This window comes from Abramis brama (assembly GCF_963993115.1).
Source record: "Abramis brama genome assembly, chromosome: 15".
Classification (NCBI taxonomy): domain Eukaryota; kingdom Metazoa; phylum Chordata; class Actinopteri; order Cypriniformes; family Leuciscidae; genus Abramis; species Abramis brama.
Genome location: NC_139977.1, coordinates 8,721,614 through 8,738,934, shown reverse-complemented (window position 1 = coordinate 8,738,934; position 17,321 = coordinate 8,721,614). Strand labels below are relative to the sequence as shown.

Genomic DNA, 17,321 nt, shown 5'->3' with positions numbered 1-17,321 from the left:
AAACTAAATTTTGCAATGTCCATTTTTTTCAATATCGTACAGCCCTATACAGTATGGTAAAAAAAAAAAGAATGTTCATCCACAGGCTGCAGCTGCTAACAAGCGTCTGAAAGATGCACTTCAGAAGAGAAGTGAAGTTGCAGAGAAGCGTAAAGACGTTCATAACCGTGGAACCGAGGGTGTCGCCAGCAGAGTCAAGGTACTTAACTTAGAAAAAAAACAGAGTTTGGTTTGACGTCCAGCTTATTTGTCATTTATTTTTGGATCTTGGCTAATTGATTCAAGTACAGTTTGAATTTATTTTTAAATGGTCTACCAGCTTAGGCTGTATGATGTATCGATGCCATATTGTTTATTGGTCGATATTACGGAATTATTTTTTAAAAATGTAAAAAAAAAGTCAATTAACAACACCTACTGGGGATGCTCCGATCAGGATGTTTGCAGCTGTTACGACTTCTGGATTCTTGTCATCATGATTGGCCAATACTGATCCTGACCTCGATCATTCAAGCTTTATATAACTTGATATGTTGATTGTCACTGTTAACTTTTCTTTTTTTTTCTTCTTTTTTTTTTTTGATAAATGTTGCCTGGGTTCTATTATTTACAGTAATGTTGTAATAGTTGTTTTACTTGAGAATCAAATAAGCACAACAAATATTCATTTTACATTGAACATTTTAATAGGCCTTTAAAAACAGAGCTTACGCAAAACACTATCCATATAAGGATAATTTGGCTTATTAAAGCACCTACAAGACTTTAAAACTGAACATAATTGCAGGCTGTCAGGTGGCAAGGGACTGTGCCTCTATGGGAATGTTTACACCTGGTCACTTCATGCGTTTTCTCAGATCAGATAGCTGTCCGATCGTGAAAAGACCAGGGCTGCGTTCAGCCCCGACAAAACGTTGCACAACGTTTTTTAAACAGAAACGGTGGTGTGTTGAACACACTGTTCTGATGACGCAAGAGTTGCAACTATGGCAGCTGAGAAGGCTATTCTTTGTGTTCTCTGTGAAGAATTTTCGGAGCCTGATGAAGTCGGTATAAATATGTGTTTAATACTACAAAATATGCCCGATGTTACAGTAACTGCACTTGCCGCCCAGAACAAAAGAGAACATCCCAATCGAGAGAAGGGATTGCTGAAACTGAAATGGAATTCAGACTAAAACACATCTATTTAGCCTCACATACTGACTTTATTTGTAGTTCATACTGTTTTAATACCCTGTATTTTCTTTCTCATTTTTAGGAAAAGCACTTAACTACCATTGTTTATTTCTATACCAATACACTTGCAATGAAGCTAAAATAAACAACTACATCATTTTGTTGATATCCTATATTTTTTACAATAAAACTTTAGACAAACATGTCTTCTAATATCCTCAGTTGTTGCGTATACCGAGCTGCATCGAACACATTTGTAAATTTAATACTTTCCTTGAACCCATTGTGCGAGTTCACTTTAATACCACGTGCTTTATATACATGTTGTTGCTGATTGGACTGCAGTTCTGACACACCCACCAAACAAGAGAAAACGTATCTCAAACCCCGTTGCACACCGGTGCACGCCGTTTCCAGGAAACATGACGTTCAACCCGGAAACCGTAGCAAAACGTTGCGCACCGTTTTGAACTTGAACATGCCCCAGGTGTAAATGCCCTCCGAAACACATTTGAGACCGATTTAAAGGGATAGTTCACCCAAAAATTAAAATTCTATCATCGTTTACTCACCCTCAAGTTGTTCCAAACCTGTATGAGTTTCTTTGTTCTGCTGAACACAAAGGAAGATATTTGGAAGAATGTTTGTAACCAAACAGATCTCGGTCCCCATTGACTACCATAGTATATATTTTTTCCTACTATGGAAGTCAATGGGGACCGAGATCTGTTTGATTACAAACATTCTTCCAAATATCTTCCTTTGTGTTCAGCAGAACAAAGAAACTCATACAGGTTTGGAACAACTTGAGGGTGAGTAAATGATGACAGAATTTTCATTTTTGGGTGAACTATCCCTTTAAATCTGATCGTTCAAACCACATCAGGAGGTGGTCTGAGCCATAGATATCATATATAAACGCTAGATGTCTCGTCCGCGCTGCTGGCCAATGGAGGTCGACGTCCGCACATGGCGGCCATCTTGCCACAGACAGCTCGCTCACTCGTTTAATGGTGCATGTACTTTTAAATAACCATAACTTGCTCAATTTTCTACCGATTTTCAAACGGTTTGGTTTGTTCTAAACGTCAGAGATGTAGTTATGACACTGCATACATACACTGCATACATATGAATAATTATAACATACATGTTCAAGCATTCGGAATTATAGCCACGTTAATAACGTTTGTAAGAAACCAAACCGTTTGTAAATCCGTCAAGATTTCAGCGAGATAAGAGGATTTGTGTGCGTGCTGATCACTCACTTTACATTAAGCCTGCCTGTGACAAGATGGCCGAACGGTGATGCAGGAAGTGACTGCGCCATAAGACATCTAGCGTTTATATATGATATCTATGGTCTGAGCCGCATTTCAGTCAAAACTGAACAAGTGTAAATGCATCTGGTTGTTGAAACCACATGTAAATTTGACTCCTCTCTGCTCTGTGTGAATGTGTGGAGCAGCTGCTTGAGCCAGGCCTCAGACACAGAGCAGATGACAGAGGCAGCGAATCAGGTTCATTGTATTAAATCAATCTGTGGCCGATCGAGCGGAGCATCCCTAATAGTAACACTGTTCTGTTGAATGCTATCTTTAGCAAATCTCTGAATTAATATTTTTCATACTGTACTACTGTATGTTGTGATTTATTAATTGTAAAATTTAAAACATGATGACATTGATTTGACCTTGGTTTGTTTTTAGTTTTGTGAATTGTCAGAAAAGTAAATTTTGTTGGATTGCATCCGACCTTGCTCAACAAAAAATATTTATTGTAGACATTACCAGTCGTGGCACTGTTTTTGAGAGAACTTTCTATGTTGAAAGCATGATAAATAAATTGTGAACTTCAAAAAGAAAAAATACATTTCTGTGGGAATACATTAGAGATGAAACGGTATGAAAATTTTAATATCACTATTATAGTGACCAAAATGATCACATTATCACAGTATTGTTAAAATTATAAAATGTTCAAAAAAGAAGTCATACACGCACTGAAATAATTTCACCAAGTTTTATGTTGAAAACCAACAAACAACAAATAAAATTAGCAGCACTATGCACCTTTTTCTTTGTTGTATAAAATCACATGAAAAATGATGACCGGATTTTAAACAAACAAAAAATATTGGTTGGGTGACTTATCTACTAACATGTACTACATGTTCAAAAAGTTTTGAACAAAAAAATAAAAAGTTTCACAAAATGATAAACCTCACATTGCAGCCTTTAAATTATTTTTATGAAAAGTTTTAGTCAAAATTATATATTACAGGTATTTTGTCTGGTCCATTAACAATTCATCATAGGCTACTTTATTATCCAAAGTATTGACTTGAGATCTTTTGAATGCACATCTACCAGTTTACAAGAAAAATGTGGTCTGATTTTTGCATTAGTCTGGCAAAAATGGCAGACAGGCTAAATCCAGACTGATGCTAACTTTGCTGCTTCTCTAAAATCTTAATAGAAAAATGTATTTCTTAGTTTCTGCATTTGTGTTAAAGGGTAATTGTTTCAAGTCATGAAACAGGTTTGTGTTGTTGCCTAACTTTGATGGCACGTATCTTTGGCAGTTTGTAGTGCAGGTTGCAATATTAATAACATTACATGTTTTGTCTCTTAGAAATGCACAATTGACAGTAGCTTGAGTTAACTGGTAGTAGCTTGAGCTGGGATGCAGATGTAAATTTGTTCATTAACAACAACAGTAACATCTGTAAAGATTTTAACAACCTCATTTTTGTGGTTTTATTAAAATTGACCTTTAATCTTTCTGTCGCTCGGCCCTAGTTGTAATTGTCATTTTGCTTGGTTAAGAATTGGTTGCTGAACGAGGTAGAAGTGCTTGTGAGCACAGAGGAGGCCCGCCGGCATCTACAGGACCTACTGGAGGACAGGAAAATGCTGGCAGAGGAGATCGCTCAGCTTCGCCAGCAGATGGAGGCAGGAGAGAGACCTGTAGCCAAAGTCCGGGTGAGATTTACACACACCATATTTCAGCATGAAATACTAACATACTGCTTAGTACATTTGTGTCAGGGCTTTGTAACAGTGCTTGCAAGGCAGACCCATAAAACAAAACCCATAAGACTTTTGTTCATCTTCGGAACTAAAATGATGTATGTTTTATGGGTCGTATGAATTGAGTGGTTTAATCCAAGTCTTCTGAAAATACATGCTTTATGATGAACCTCATTAATTCTAATTAATGCTGAGGGTTGATTTGTAAAGGACTACACACCTGCGCACATATATATTCAAACGCGCATACCTTTGGACTGAACACATAATGCGCATGTCCGTGACACCTGCATTTTCGCGGGTTTGCGTTTTTGAGGTTTGCGCAGAGATAACGGATAATCGTTTGCACCTTCAAACCTATTTCAGGGAGTGCGATCTCGAGACACCAGGCACTGTTTTGTGCGGATGGGCGGCCGGAGCGCGTTAAGGGTTTTCCTGTTAGAACAGTGTTGTGTTAGTGGCCCCGAAGTTAATAACTAATGATCTTTGCAACGGAAGTGAATCAATCAATCAATCAATCAAAACTAACTTTAGCTGGACAATAACTTTATCCTAGAGCTGTTGTAAAGCCTAAACAATCTGTTACGGTAATTTCCTATTATCTCTGTAAAGCTGCTTTGAAACAATCCATATTGTTAAAGGCGCTATATAAATGAAGGTGACTTGACTTGACTATTGGAGCGAATTCATAAATGGTCCTTACGTCCTTGCGGTTCAAGTGAGTAGTCCCATTTTGTCCCACTTCTAGAGCTTTTGCCTTTTGATGTTTCTCATATGCAACAGACATGGCATTGGTCCCACTACCAAGTTTACCCAAATAAGCAGTGCAACCTCTAACAAAATGCAGTCGCACCACCAGAAAAAAAGGTAGCAAAATGCAATCATTTAAAGACACAGAGCCCTGCTTGGATTAAACTGCTTGATTTGTATGGAATACTTTTACAATGTTTTTATTTATTGATGTTTGAAAATGTTTATTACTTAGGATTTCAATAGATCTACAAAAATAGTGAGAGAATATTAAAATGATTAACATGTTTTATGGGTTTGCAATGACATAGATTGATGGATATATAGATGAATCTTAAAGAGATAGTTCTCCCAAAAGGGTGAGTGTCAATTTTCATTTATCATCTATCTATAAATCAATTTATCATTTTTGGGAGAACTATCTCTTTAAGATTAATCTATCTATCTCCATCTTATCTATCTATAAGCCTCAGTCATTTGTCAGTGGCAGTTTGAGGCATTTAAATTGTTTTGTTTTTTTCTTCTTTCTCAGCGTCGTACACTGACCATTTCAGAGTTGGAAGGCCAAGGTGATCTGGAAGCCTCCATCAGCAAGCAAGTGGAGAGTCTGGAGACCGAGATGGGGCTCAGGTCAGACATACTAAAACTGAACCACAGTGTCTGCGTGGAGTGATGACAGTGAATGCAAATGTGTTGATTCATTTCTGTTCAATAACTGTGTAAAGTTTGTCAATTATGAAATGACTTCAATTCAGCTATTAAGAAATGCAGATCTTCAGAAAGCTGTGATGTCATCATTCAGTTCTAATCCAGTAGTGTCAGTGCAGTCAAATCAATATTTCTGAATATTAAGTGTACCCGACTCAGCAAGTCAAAGCGTTAGTGGAAAGGAATCCAAACTCCATCTGGTGACAAAAATGGAGAAAAAACAGGCTCACTTGAGGGGTCAGTTCTCCTGACCAAATGAAAGAACATGCTGTGATTTTGATTCCAGGTTGCATCAGAACTCAGATTGTGGATTGATATGATATCAGAATATTTAATCTAGCTCCTTCTGTTAGGGTGGTAAAAGAAGAGGAATCAGTTGCAGGAATAAGTGATTTATTGTATATCAAGGGCACACAAAATCAGGAACACAATGAGGAATAGTGAGGCCACAGTCAGAAGGGGGATCAGGAAGGATTCCAGCCAGAAACCAGGGAGTGCTACATCAGCCCAACAGGATGCATCGGATAAGTGAAATGTCAGAGCAGATCCAAACGGCAACACTGGGGGAGAAATGAGTACAGTCTCCAGAGTGAACCTGGAGAGTAGAGGTAGGGACCTGGTGGTGGTAGCTGGAATCCTTTGAGGCTGGTGGGTAGGGAAAAACCAAAAAGGAGCAGGAAGGGAGCAACAGGAAGGATGGGATCTGGCAGCCAAATCGGACAGTGGAGCTGGGGGGCAAAAAAAAGGGGGGAGGGGAAAAAAATAAACAAACCAGACGGGAGCTCAAAAACAAGGCTAGAAGAACAGGAAAAAATTTAAATGAAGAAGTAACCAAATCTCAAAATCTTCAGATAAATGGTAGGAAGACTAGACTAAGACTAAAGCTACAGAGATTGATCTGGCACTTGACAGAAAACAAGAGAGGAATATAAAGGGTGAGAAACGAACTAAAACAGTGCGAGCCATTATGAGATAAGGTAACAAGAGGGGCGGAGTGACAAAATAGAACATGAAATGACAACACACACACCATGTGTCAGCCATGTGGTCCAGACAAGCAAAGGACACAACACAAACAAACCCTGAGCTGATCAGACTGGCACCCTGACACCTTCTGCTTGAATTAGGATGGATTTGAATACATCACACCAGCATTTTGTGGGAGAAGTTGTTGAAGCTGGCCATAGGAGTTTGCGCAGAGGACTTGTCTGGATGGCCTCCGCTAAGGAAAACTGTGCCGAGGGCTGTCTAGTTGACGAGGTGTTCGCAGTGGATCTTTCTCTTGGGATTGTTTAGTTGTCATGGTCATCGCTGTCATTCATGGCTGTGTTGTGGTTTTCTCTGCGTTGCAGGCCCACCATCTGGTCTGGATACCAGACCTGGTTTACTAAAGTAACCTCGGGGTGAGGGTGAGACAGACAGACTAATATAATGCCATTCCTCTTACGATGAATCAAGATCATCCAATGTTATGGGAAGTTTTCCTGTTTCCGGTTGACACATATGCTGCCTAACAATACTGTAAGGGATTTTGATTATAATAATGTGATAGTGTTATGTGTATCTTTTAATTTAGATTTAAACTGACAGTGTGTCTGCATCCCGAACAATGCTAGAAAGACTGTTCCAGAGTTTGGGCACTAAATAGGAAAAGGATCTACCTCACGCTATCGTTTTTGTTGTTATAGGTATAACTGGCCAGAATTGAGACTGCAGCAACAAATATAATGCGATAGGAGCTAAACAATTCAGGGTTTTGTAATTAATCAGCAATAATTTAAAAAATGTATACAATGTTTAATAGGGAGCCAATGTAGTGTTGAAACATTTGAGTATGGTGGCTGGTGTCTCTATTTTCATGTACCGTAAAATAGAATCTCTAATAACTAGGGCACTTTCAAAAGGTTTCTCAGTGGGTGTGTCACTGAGTGGGGAGAACCAGTTAGACGTTTCAGTCAGAACGAAGGAGCGGTGTTATGTCCTGTGACTATGCTGTTTCAGTTGCCCTGCTGTGGGGGCTCTGCAGCTGGAACCAAACAATGTACTGGGCTTGCTAAGCTAGCTGCGTTCAGAGCCGTATCTAATGCCCTTGCATTCTTACCATCCTTGATTAAAGTCTCTAATTCTGAAATCTTATCTTTCAGCCTATTTCCCTGCATTTTTCACATGTGAAACCCTCGCCACTGACAGAGAAGGTTATGAACGTGTGAGCTTAGGGTTCCGTTTGGGACAGGGCCTGTGTATAATGGCCAACTACTGTGTGTGCTGAATTTCATTAATTAAAAAAAGCATTAGTTTGCATTACCATAGCAGCACTATTTAAGCTATCAAGAGCCCCATCACAGTTTTACATTAGCAGTGTCTTATCATTAGGCAAACTCTGAATTCAGTATTATGATTGCTTGATATCTTACCTCTTGGAAAAAAAGGCCATCTCATTTCACCATTTCTGAAAAGCCAACATCAAAAGATGTTGATTCAAGTTGTATATGCGCTCTGTCATTTTAAACTATTCTCTGAAATGGCTGCTTTTTAAAGGGATAGTTCAGCCAAATTTGAAAATTCATATTGTTATGAAACCTGTATTACTTTTTTTGATATAAATCATACCCTGTTAAAATCACAGCTTTTTTATATAAAAAATAACGCAATCAGGTAATTTTAGGTTTCTAATTTTTTTCCTTTAAAGTTTCCGTTTGTTACCAGAATTTTGTTGTTTTCAATATATTACAAGTAAAAAAAGATCTGATATGAGTTTACTTTTTCATGATTTTTTTGTTGTTGTTGCTGCTTTTATTTGGTTCATCTTGGGTCTGGCAGAAAGTAACAATAATATAAATGCATGTACACATATACATATAACATACAACCATACCTTAATTCATATTAAGATTTTTTTTTATATCAGCTAAGCATAATTGTACACACCAGACAAAAATAAATAAATGTCTGTGTGTGTGTGTGTGTATTTAAAACTATTACTGACAACCTTGAATTGAAAATTTGAATATGAATTCTGAAGGGAAGATGTTCAATGGGAAGAGTTCACTTTTACAGAAATTTTGTTTGTATCCTGAGAAACTACTAAATATATCTAGAATAGAAAAAATTTGAGGAATTGAAATAAGAGGGTTAGACAAAAAGAGAAGGTCATCTGCATATAAAGAAACCTTATGCACTATACCTGCACGGGTGATATCACAGACCTGTGCACTGGACCGTAGGGCAATTGCAAGGGGTTTAATGCTATGGCAAATAACAATGGGTAAAGGTGACAACCTTGTCTTGTGCCCTGTTGTAGTTTGAAATGCTCTGAAAGGACATTATTAGTACATACAGAAGCTTTAGGGGCCGCATATCAAATTAATTGATATGAGTTTACTTTAATAATGTGTTTTACATCTCAAAAAGCTGCAGTTTTAACGGATGTGTAAACTTTTAAATCCACTGTGTATATCTTTCTTTAAACTCTTTCAGGAGTGCTCAGATAGCTGACCTGCAGCAGAAGGTTCTGGATGCGGATAATGAGGGGCGAATGAAACAGCGCTGGGATTCTATCACAACCATCGTAGAGGCCAAGAGCGCCCTGAAGGTCCTCATGGCTGAGGTGAAGGCAACATTTTCTCACATTTGAGGATTTTTTTTGGTCTAAGCACTGAAGCTGCTGTGTTTGTACTAGGACTGTGAATCTTTAGGTAGACATCGATTTGATTCACGATTTATAGGTTTTCGATTCAAGAATGATTTTTGCAAATTCAGAACGATTTGATTCGAGGCGATTCACAATGCAATTCGATTAATGATTCAATTCTGCATTAAGTGCATTCATAAGATTATTTAAATGAGGATCAAACTACAGGAGTCTTTGGCCGATTTATCCCCGATCAAGCCCTCTCAACAATCTAAGAAAAAACTTGTCCAGGTCATTGGTTTGTTCGGCCCAGATTATCTGGGAATGTGAGGCATTTTCAGATCAAATCTTAAATCAATAAAACGTTATATTGCAGTGTTTCCCACAGGATTTTGTGAAACTGTGGGGGGATGGTTGTTAGGCCCTCTAGGGGGGTCGGGGGCATGCTCCCCTTTAGAAAACTTTATATATTTTGAAGGCATCAATCAGTTTTGTATATTTTAAGGAACGTTGTATATTTCTTTTGAGGAACGTTTGTTTATCTTGCTTGCATTGCATTTTGCTCACGGGCCATCCGAATGTTCCATGCTCATCGGAAAAGCAAAATTCTCTCAAATAATGCACCAACATGACACGTCTATGTAGTAGTACCGTATTTTTCGGACTATAAGTCGCACTTTTTTTCATAGTTTGACTGGTCCTGCGACTTATAGTCAGGTGCGACTTGTATATCAAAATTAATTCAGACTGAGATGAAAACATTACCGTCTACAGCCGCGAGAGGGCGCTCTATGGCGGAGTTGTTCAGAAGCCACACCCAAGGATGAAGAAAATTCAATGGATTCAGTGATGTGGAATCAGGCGGGAAGGAAGTCGACCGGAAGTTGAAGCCGGCCGCGTGCCACCATCTTGTAGCAGAACTTCACCTGCAGTTAGCATCCCATTGACTCCCATTCATTTTGGCGTCACTTTGACAGCGAATAACTTTACATCTGAGGCGTTTGAAGACTCCATTTGTCCATTATTTATTTCTAAAGAAACACGACAATGTATAAAATGCTCCATTACCTTGTAGCTTATGTTATGGCCCCGTAGAAGCAGTTTTTGTAAAAGTAGGCTAACGATTGCGTCATAACCACGCGACTCTCTGTCGCACAGTAGAGAGATTACCGTATGGACGGGAGGAGAAGCTCGCGGGCAATCGGGGGGACGTGGAGGCAAAATGACAATATAATTATTCAGAATAGCTAGCAAAAGTTGCTCCTGCTCCAAGCTCATGGACAATTCCTACTCACACTCTCCATCTCTGCAAGATTCGGAAGGGAATGATTCAGATTTCTCTTGGCACAGCTACTAGAAGACAGACGGGTTGCTCACGTGGTCCGTGTAACGCTTTGCTCGGTTTGAGTCTGCGCGTCAGGAAAGGAAGTGCTAAGAAATCGCTAAAAATGGGCTTCACTTGTCTCAATTGAGATCCAATGAGATGGCTCTGTCAACTTCTTATACTGTCTATGTGTGGAATGAGATCGCGGGAGCTTGGTGAACTTGTTTACTGGTAACTTGCTTGTTGGACTCGCTGGCTTATGTTAATTTAGCCTATTCAGCCTCCCAGGTATATGTTCTTTATGCTATTGTGTAGCTGAATAACTGTTAATGTGTTGCGTTAACACACCGGACACCTACTCAGCCTGTTGTTCTGTGTGCTACTGTGTAGTTGAATAACTTGCCTTTCCATATTAAATGTCTGTTCTTCGTCTTGGATTTTGTGAAATAAATTTCTAAATAAATGCGACTTATAGTCCAGTGCGACTTATATATGTTTTTTTCCTCTTCATGACGCATTTTTTGACTGATGCGACTTATACTCCGGAGCGACTTATAGTCCGAAAAATACGGTATACTTGTTTCTGTTTGCAATAGACCTACTGTGCTGTTGCATGGTATGGTATAGCCGTACTGGGCAATGCTGGAAAAATGAAACTACCCCCTCGTTCACTGATTCGCTCCCCGCTGCTCTGATAATAATAGCGTAGGACTATATATTTTTTAATAATTGGTCAATGTTAAAAACATATGAGGCCAAGGCACTCAAGAATGTAGAAAATATATAAAAAGCCTTTTTTATTCATGGCTATAACATTTTAAAATTTCACATAGCGCCACACAGATTTAATTTAGGCTTTTATTCACATTTAAATATTGATTAGCAAACATAAACAGAAGCTCAACCAAACCTGCTTGACTCACGAGAACTAACCTCATTGGTTCTAACTAGAGCCCGACCGATATATCGGCGGGCCGATATTATCGGCCGATATTAGGCATTTTCCTAACTATCGGTATCGGCATTTATATTGGCCGATAAATTAATATTTAAAAAAATGCAGCGTGCAGTGATTTATGTAAGGATGGCGCTGCCAATAAAGCACCTAAAAGCTGTCACAAAAAACGGGCAAAAGTGGCAAAAAAATAACGGCCGCGTCCGGTGTAGACACAGTGTTAAAGCTCATTCTGCTACGTTACAACATCAAGCAATATTCCAATAATTTATGTAATTATAACACTTTATATAGGGCCATTTTGCATTAAGAGTAGCCAGATGGACACGCGAGACGCGACATGTTCAGAATTAATACACTTTTAGTAAACTACAGAACAGCGCGAGCGGGAAGCGGCGGAGAACGCGTCTGAGAATGGACACTGCATTAGTGATATAAAATGCACACACAGGTCTGTTAAATTAAGCAATACTTTTAAGGTAGTCTAATATTTTTCTGACTAACAAAATTACTGACACAGTAAAGGGTAGATTTAAATAAAGAAAAACGAAATTTAAATAAAGAAAACGAAATTTAAATAAAGAAATTAAACGAAATTTAAATAAAGAAAAACGAAATTTAAATAAAGAAAAAACGAAATTTAAATAAAGAAAAACGAAATTTATATAAAGAAAAATGAAATTTAAATAAAGAAAAACGAAATTAAGTTAAATTAAAAAACGAGATTAATTTAGATTGATAATAATGGGTAAAAAGGCTAATATATTTTGTTTCTATTATTCTATTTTCCACAATGTCAAAGCAACACAGCTTAACCCAAAACACATGCACTTCATCCATACAAACTCCGCTGTTCTGCGCTCTAGCCAGAGAACACTCCCATTGCTGGAACACTTGCGCGTCAGTTCTATTTCTAGCATGCATGCGTTTTCCGCGTGGCTCGAGCCGCGCCTGAGAGACGCGTCTCACGCAGGCAGTGTGCAAACTCCAACCTGTTAACATGGGAGCCGAAATAAAAACGGCCATGCCACGCAGTCAGTGTGTCGCCGGCCTTATTCAAGCGCGAATGAGAACCGTTTCGCGGGGGATCCCAGATGTGAAAAAAAAAATGAATGTCAAATTTTCAAATCGAATACCAACCCACCGAACGAATATTCAAATATTCGGGTCCAGCCCTATAGCCTAGTTTCACGTTTAGTACATTTTGCTTACTACTTATTTAAAATAGTATAAAACTACTGTACATATGTAATTATAAACGTTTTCATTATGATATTATTAATTTTACTTTACTAAAAAGATCTGAGTTCTTCCTCCACTGGTAGATATTAGAGAAATTAAGATTAAAAATAGAAGATAAGGTTTTGTCAGTGACACTTTTGATATATTTATTGATACAAGTTATGTTTTAAATAATGTGACTAAATTAAAAGACAAAGTCGTTAGTGAAGATTATGCAACAGTATTTAGAATATAATATAATATAAAATGCAATGCAAACTAGTTTGGTTACAGCTCAAATTCTCATTCTATCATTCACCCTGCCTCCATTACATATCTTTGTCACACAAGTGTTTGATCACCACATTTGAGTGATCATTGCAAAACGTTTATATATTTATTCTGTTTATACTGTGTATTCTATATACAGTACCCATCAAAAGTTTGTACACACCAATTGGAAAGTGTGTCCAAACTTACTGTAATACACATAAATAATATTACTACTGTATTATAATATACACATAAATAATATCGGCCGATATATCGGTATCTGGCTTTTTTTTATCGGTATCGGCATCGGCGCCCAAAAATCCATATCGGTCGGGCTCTAGTTCTAACACATCAAGCAAACATACTTGAGCTTCCGTTTACCACAACTGATGCGAGTTGATGAATGTTTATATGTGAATAAAAGCCTAAATTCAATCTGTTCATCATATAAAGTCATCTTGTCTCTTCAGAAAATTTGGACTAAACCACTGCTAACACCTGTCAGCGATATTCTGGAAGACAAGTTGGATACAGCTCAGGCTGAGCCTCACACTCAGTCCAGATGATCATGCAGACATTAACTTCATTCACTGTAAACCTTACTTCCCTGAGACGCTGAAAGCGCTTGGTCATGGAAATTCTCAATATGAATACAACCTACTACTAAATCTGACTTCTTCACTACGGACAAATTAAACAACTCCAGTTAATATAATAAAAGTGCTGCGCTTTGCTGCTTATTTATACCTAACAACTTCATGCCTAACAACACTCCTTAGCAGTTGTAAGGCTGTAAACCACCGATTCTTGGGGATTCTTACTGCTTCATTAATTCAATTGCAGCCTTTTTCAATTTGATAAGGACGATTTTTGACAACTTTGCCAAAGCAATGGTGCAAAGCTCAATGTTAGTGATCTTTTGTTATGAGAAATGTAAACATGTTTTCGGTTCATTATGAGACTGACAGGCCGCCAGAATCTAGGTAATTACTTGGAAAAACTTTGGTGTATGACATAGGGATGTTACTTGTTTGAGAAGTTTAAAGCTCCAATATGTAGGAATTTTGTAATAAAATTTCCGAAAATAACTTGGACAGTGTGATATATTTCCTCCAGTTGTGTACTTAAAATATCTCAAAAGTCTCCAAAGATTTTTTATTTCAGAGAAATTCCGATTTTAAATAACTGGCCGTCCCGGAAAAGAAATGTCGCGCCTCAGTGACGCAATGTCCGCTCTATCCTTTTTTTCCGGTGTGGACCATGTGATAGGATATTCCACCACACCGGATTTTTATTTTATTTTTTTACAACAACTTTATTGAGTTTTTTTTTCTTATCACAATAAACAATAAAGACGTCTGACAAAGAATAAAAAAGAATAAAATAAAAAATATGACCCACCACACCGGAATATCACGGTCAAATGCGGAAGTGGTGGTTATAGCGTTATTGCCATAGACTGTATGGTTATAGCTGTTATGGATCACGATTACTCTTTGGCGAGTATTGAAGTGCCAACAAAACGAAAGCGTCCATATTCGGATACACGCGGAGTCACGGACTGTGTGACAAACGGAGGAATAAAACCCGGATAAATATCGGCAGGCGTTTTCGAGATGGAGAGAGCTGCGCGACTATCTTGGACTTGACAGAGACTCTGCTCTCGCGAGTGTATTGATAGACAGGTAAGACATGCAACTGTCAATAATAGCACTTATAAACAAAGTTATATTGCTCTTTGTACTTCGGTAAGGCTTTTTATCACGTGTGGTGACCGAGATTATGGCAGTACAATTAAATACAATCGGATATGTTGTTAAAAAATATATTTAGTCATTACTTGCAAATGTTCGTTCAAATTTACTTTTAGATATTGGTTTGAACACGTTAAACAACACGGCATTAACCATAAAAACGTAAAACTGCACAACATAAACCAAACAAATCATTTGACAAATAGCTGTATCTTGTAACGGGATAATATAGCATAACATTTCACGTTCCTTGCAGTTCATTAATTATGATGACATAAAATAATACGATCAGACATACAGGTAATACAAAAACGAATAAATTACCTCATCCGTGATCATGATTCATTAATTCCATTTAGATACATTGCTATGGTGAAAACGCATTAAAAACGACATCTCCCATCGTCACCTCCTTCATAGCGTCATCAAGCTTCGCCTTTGTTATTGTTGGAAACTGCGCCCTCTTGTGGTCACATACAAAAGTTACATACTGGAGCTTTAATTTAACTAAAAATGAAAATTCACACGTGCGAATAATCATTTTATAAGTAGGTTTAGAAGTCAGTATATTGAATGTTTTTCTTTTCTTTCTTTTTTTTTCCATTTTTTTTTCATTTTTTTTTTTTCAGATTATTACAATAATCAGTTGTTTAACTCATTTCCTTGCTCCCGTTTCAGGTTGTAGTCTCCAAGACCACCAGTGCCAAGCTGGAGAGTGAGCTGAAGCAGGAAAAGGCCAACCTGCTGGATATGCAGAAGATCTTGTGTGATGAACGCAAGCTTATGTCTGCCATGGACATGGAGCACCAGAGTCACCTGGTAGAAATGGAGCAGAGACACCAGGAGAAGGTCTGCTTTCATAGAAGCTCCTCATAGATGTTTAGCTGCTATTTTATAGTAATAAAGGCAAAGAATTAGTTGAATTAGTTTTACAATTTAGTCTTGACATTTAATAGCAAGTAGATTTTCTGCTAAGGTTTAATTATTATTTTTACACTACTATGTTTTATATTTTTCTTAAAGTTTAATTGACTATTTGTAATTTTAATTGTTTTATACTTATGAATTATTTTTATGCTGCAGAACCTTTTAAAATGTGATGAAAAATGGTGACCAGTTACAGTATCTAAAGTATACACTTTTCCTTAAGTACATACAGAGTGTTGCTGATATATTGGCCTTTCACTCATTCGTTATGTCTGATGTGTCCAGGTGCTGTATCTCCTCGGTCAGCTCCAGAGTAAGCCTGTGGCACAGGAGAAGCGGGAGGAGCAGCGGGAGGAGGTGTCCAAACGGGAGCAGGAGCTGATGCAGCGTCTAAAGTTTCAGGTGTGAATGTCTCCAACTCTCCATACATTCCATGTATTCTCTTGTAGATGTCAACCAATATTGTTTTTTTATTTGTATTTTTTACTGATGGATATCTTAGAGAGCAGGGTGATCAATATAAAGCCGGTATACATCGCACTCTAATTTAAAGATGGTAAATACACATGGAATAAAATTTCTGAAATTACATTTATTTTTAACATATTTACTGAATTAGAACTGCATCATTTTAATAAGAAATTGTATGAAAATAAATATAAAGAAAAATCTGTAAACTAAGATAGTAAATAAAGAACACTCACGCAAGGAACGTTTGCGTTTCAAACATTATTAAAGATAAGTAAACACTCAGTAATTAATAATGAACAAATAAAAAATTAGCAATCACAACAAATAGATACAACTGAACAAAGATACGATTGAAATGGTGTTTTCAGGTATTCAGCTACAGAAACTATCAAATCGTTAGCCTCATAGCATAATTGCCTATAAGTCTTTTTTTTTTAAATAGGACGTAGGCAATTATGCTATGAGGCTAACGAAATATAAAATACTGCACTTTATAAATAAAATATACATTACAAATATAGTTAGTTATTCAGTCAAGAGCAAGTGAATTTTCTTAGTCTTTTGTTGTTTGATTTGTGTTATTATAGAGACGGTAGCAGAAATATTAGACTGCTGTCACTTTAAGAGTTGCCCAATATAGGTACACATGCCTGCAGCACTGAAAACAGCGCGTGAGTCGTCTCTTGTTCTAATGGTTTAAAATCACTTTCTGCGGGTGTGCTTTGGATGTGTGTTTAGCACAGAAAACAGCGCGCGAGTCACCTCACGTTCGAATGGTTTAAAGTCATGTTGAAATGTTCACAAAGGAATCGATAAGAGGAATCGAAATTAAAATTTTATAACAAGTATCCGATTCTTGACCTCTAGTCGATTCCTAACCCTAGTGGCCACCTGGTTAAAGTGCAGCATACTGTGAAATCAAGGATTTAAAAATTGTCGATCATGCGTGGCCAGTGACCACTGAACTCTTCTGTCTGCATCCAATTCACATGGACCGTCCATTTTGCGTAGTTTACATGTTTTTATGCAGTCTACAAATGCACACTTCAGAATATCTCACAGCTTGATTCACCCAGGTAAATAAATGCATATGTGC

General features: G+C 37.6%; 1 protein-coding gene across 3 annotated transcripts in view; it reads left to right on the top strand.

Moving 5' to 3' along the window:
• kif4 (kinesin family member 4) overlaps window positions 1-17,321 on the top strand; it is a 102,117-nt gene that overhangs the window by 66,047 nt on the left and 18,749 nt on the right. For all 3 annotated transcript variants that reach the window (XM_084137533.1, XM_084137532.1, XM_084137534.1), the window contains exons 20-25: window positions 86-199; window positions 4,008-4,163; window positions 5,494-5,591; window positions 9,147-9,276; window positions 15,506-15,676; window positions 16,040-16,156. In XM_084137533.1, the coding sequence (XP_083993659.1) occupies window positions 86-199; window positions 4,008-4,163; window positions 5,494-5,591; window positions 9,147-9,276; window positions 15,506-15,676; window positions 16,040-16,156 (786 nt within the window). The remainder of the gene's footprint in view (window positions 1-85; window positions 200-4,007; window positions 4,164-5,493; window positions 5,592-9,146; window positions 9,277-15,505; window positions 15,677-16,039; window positions 16,157-17,321) is intronic.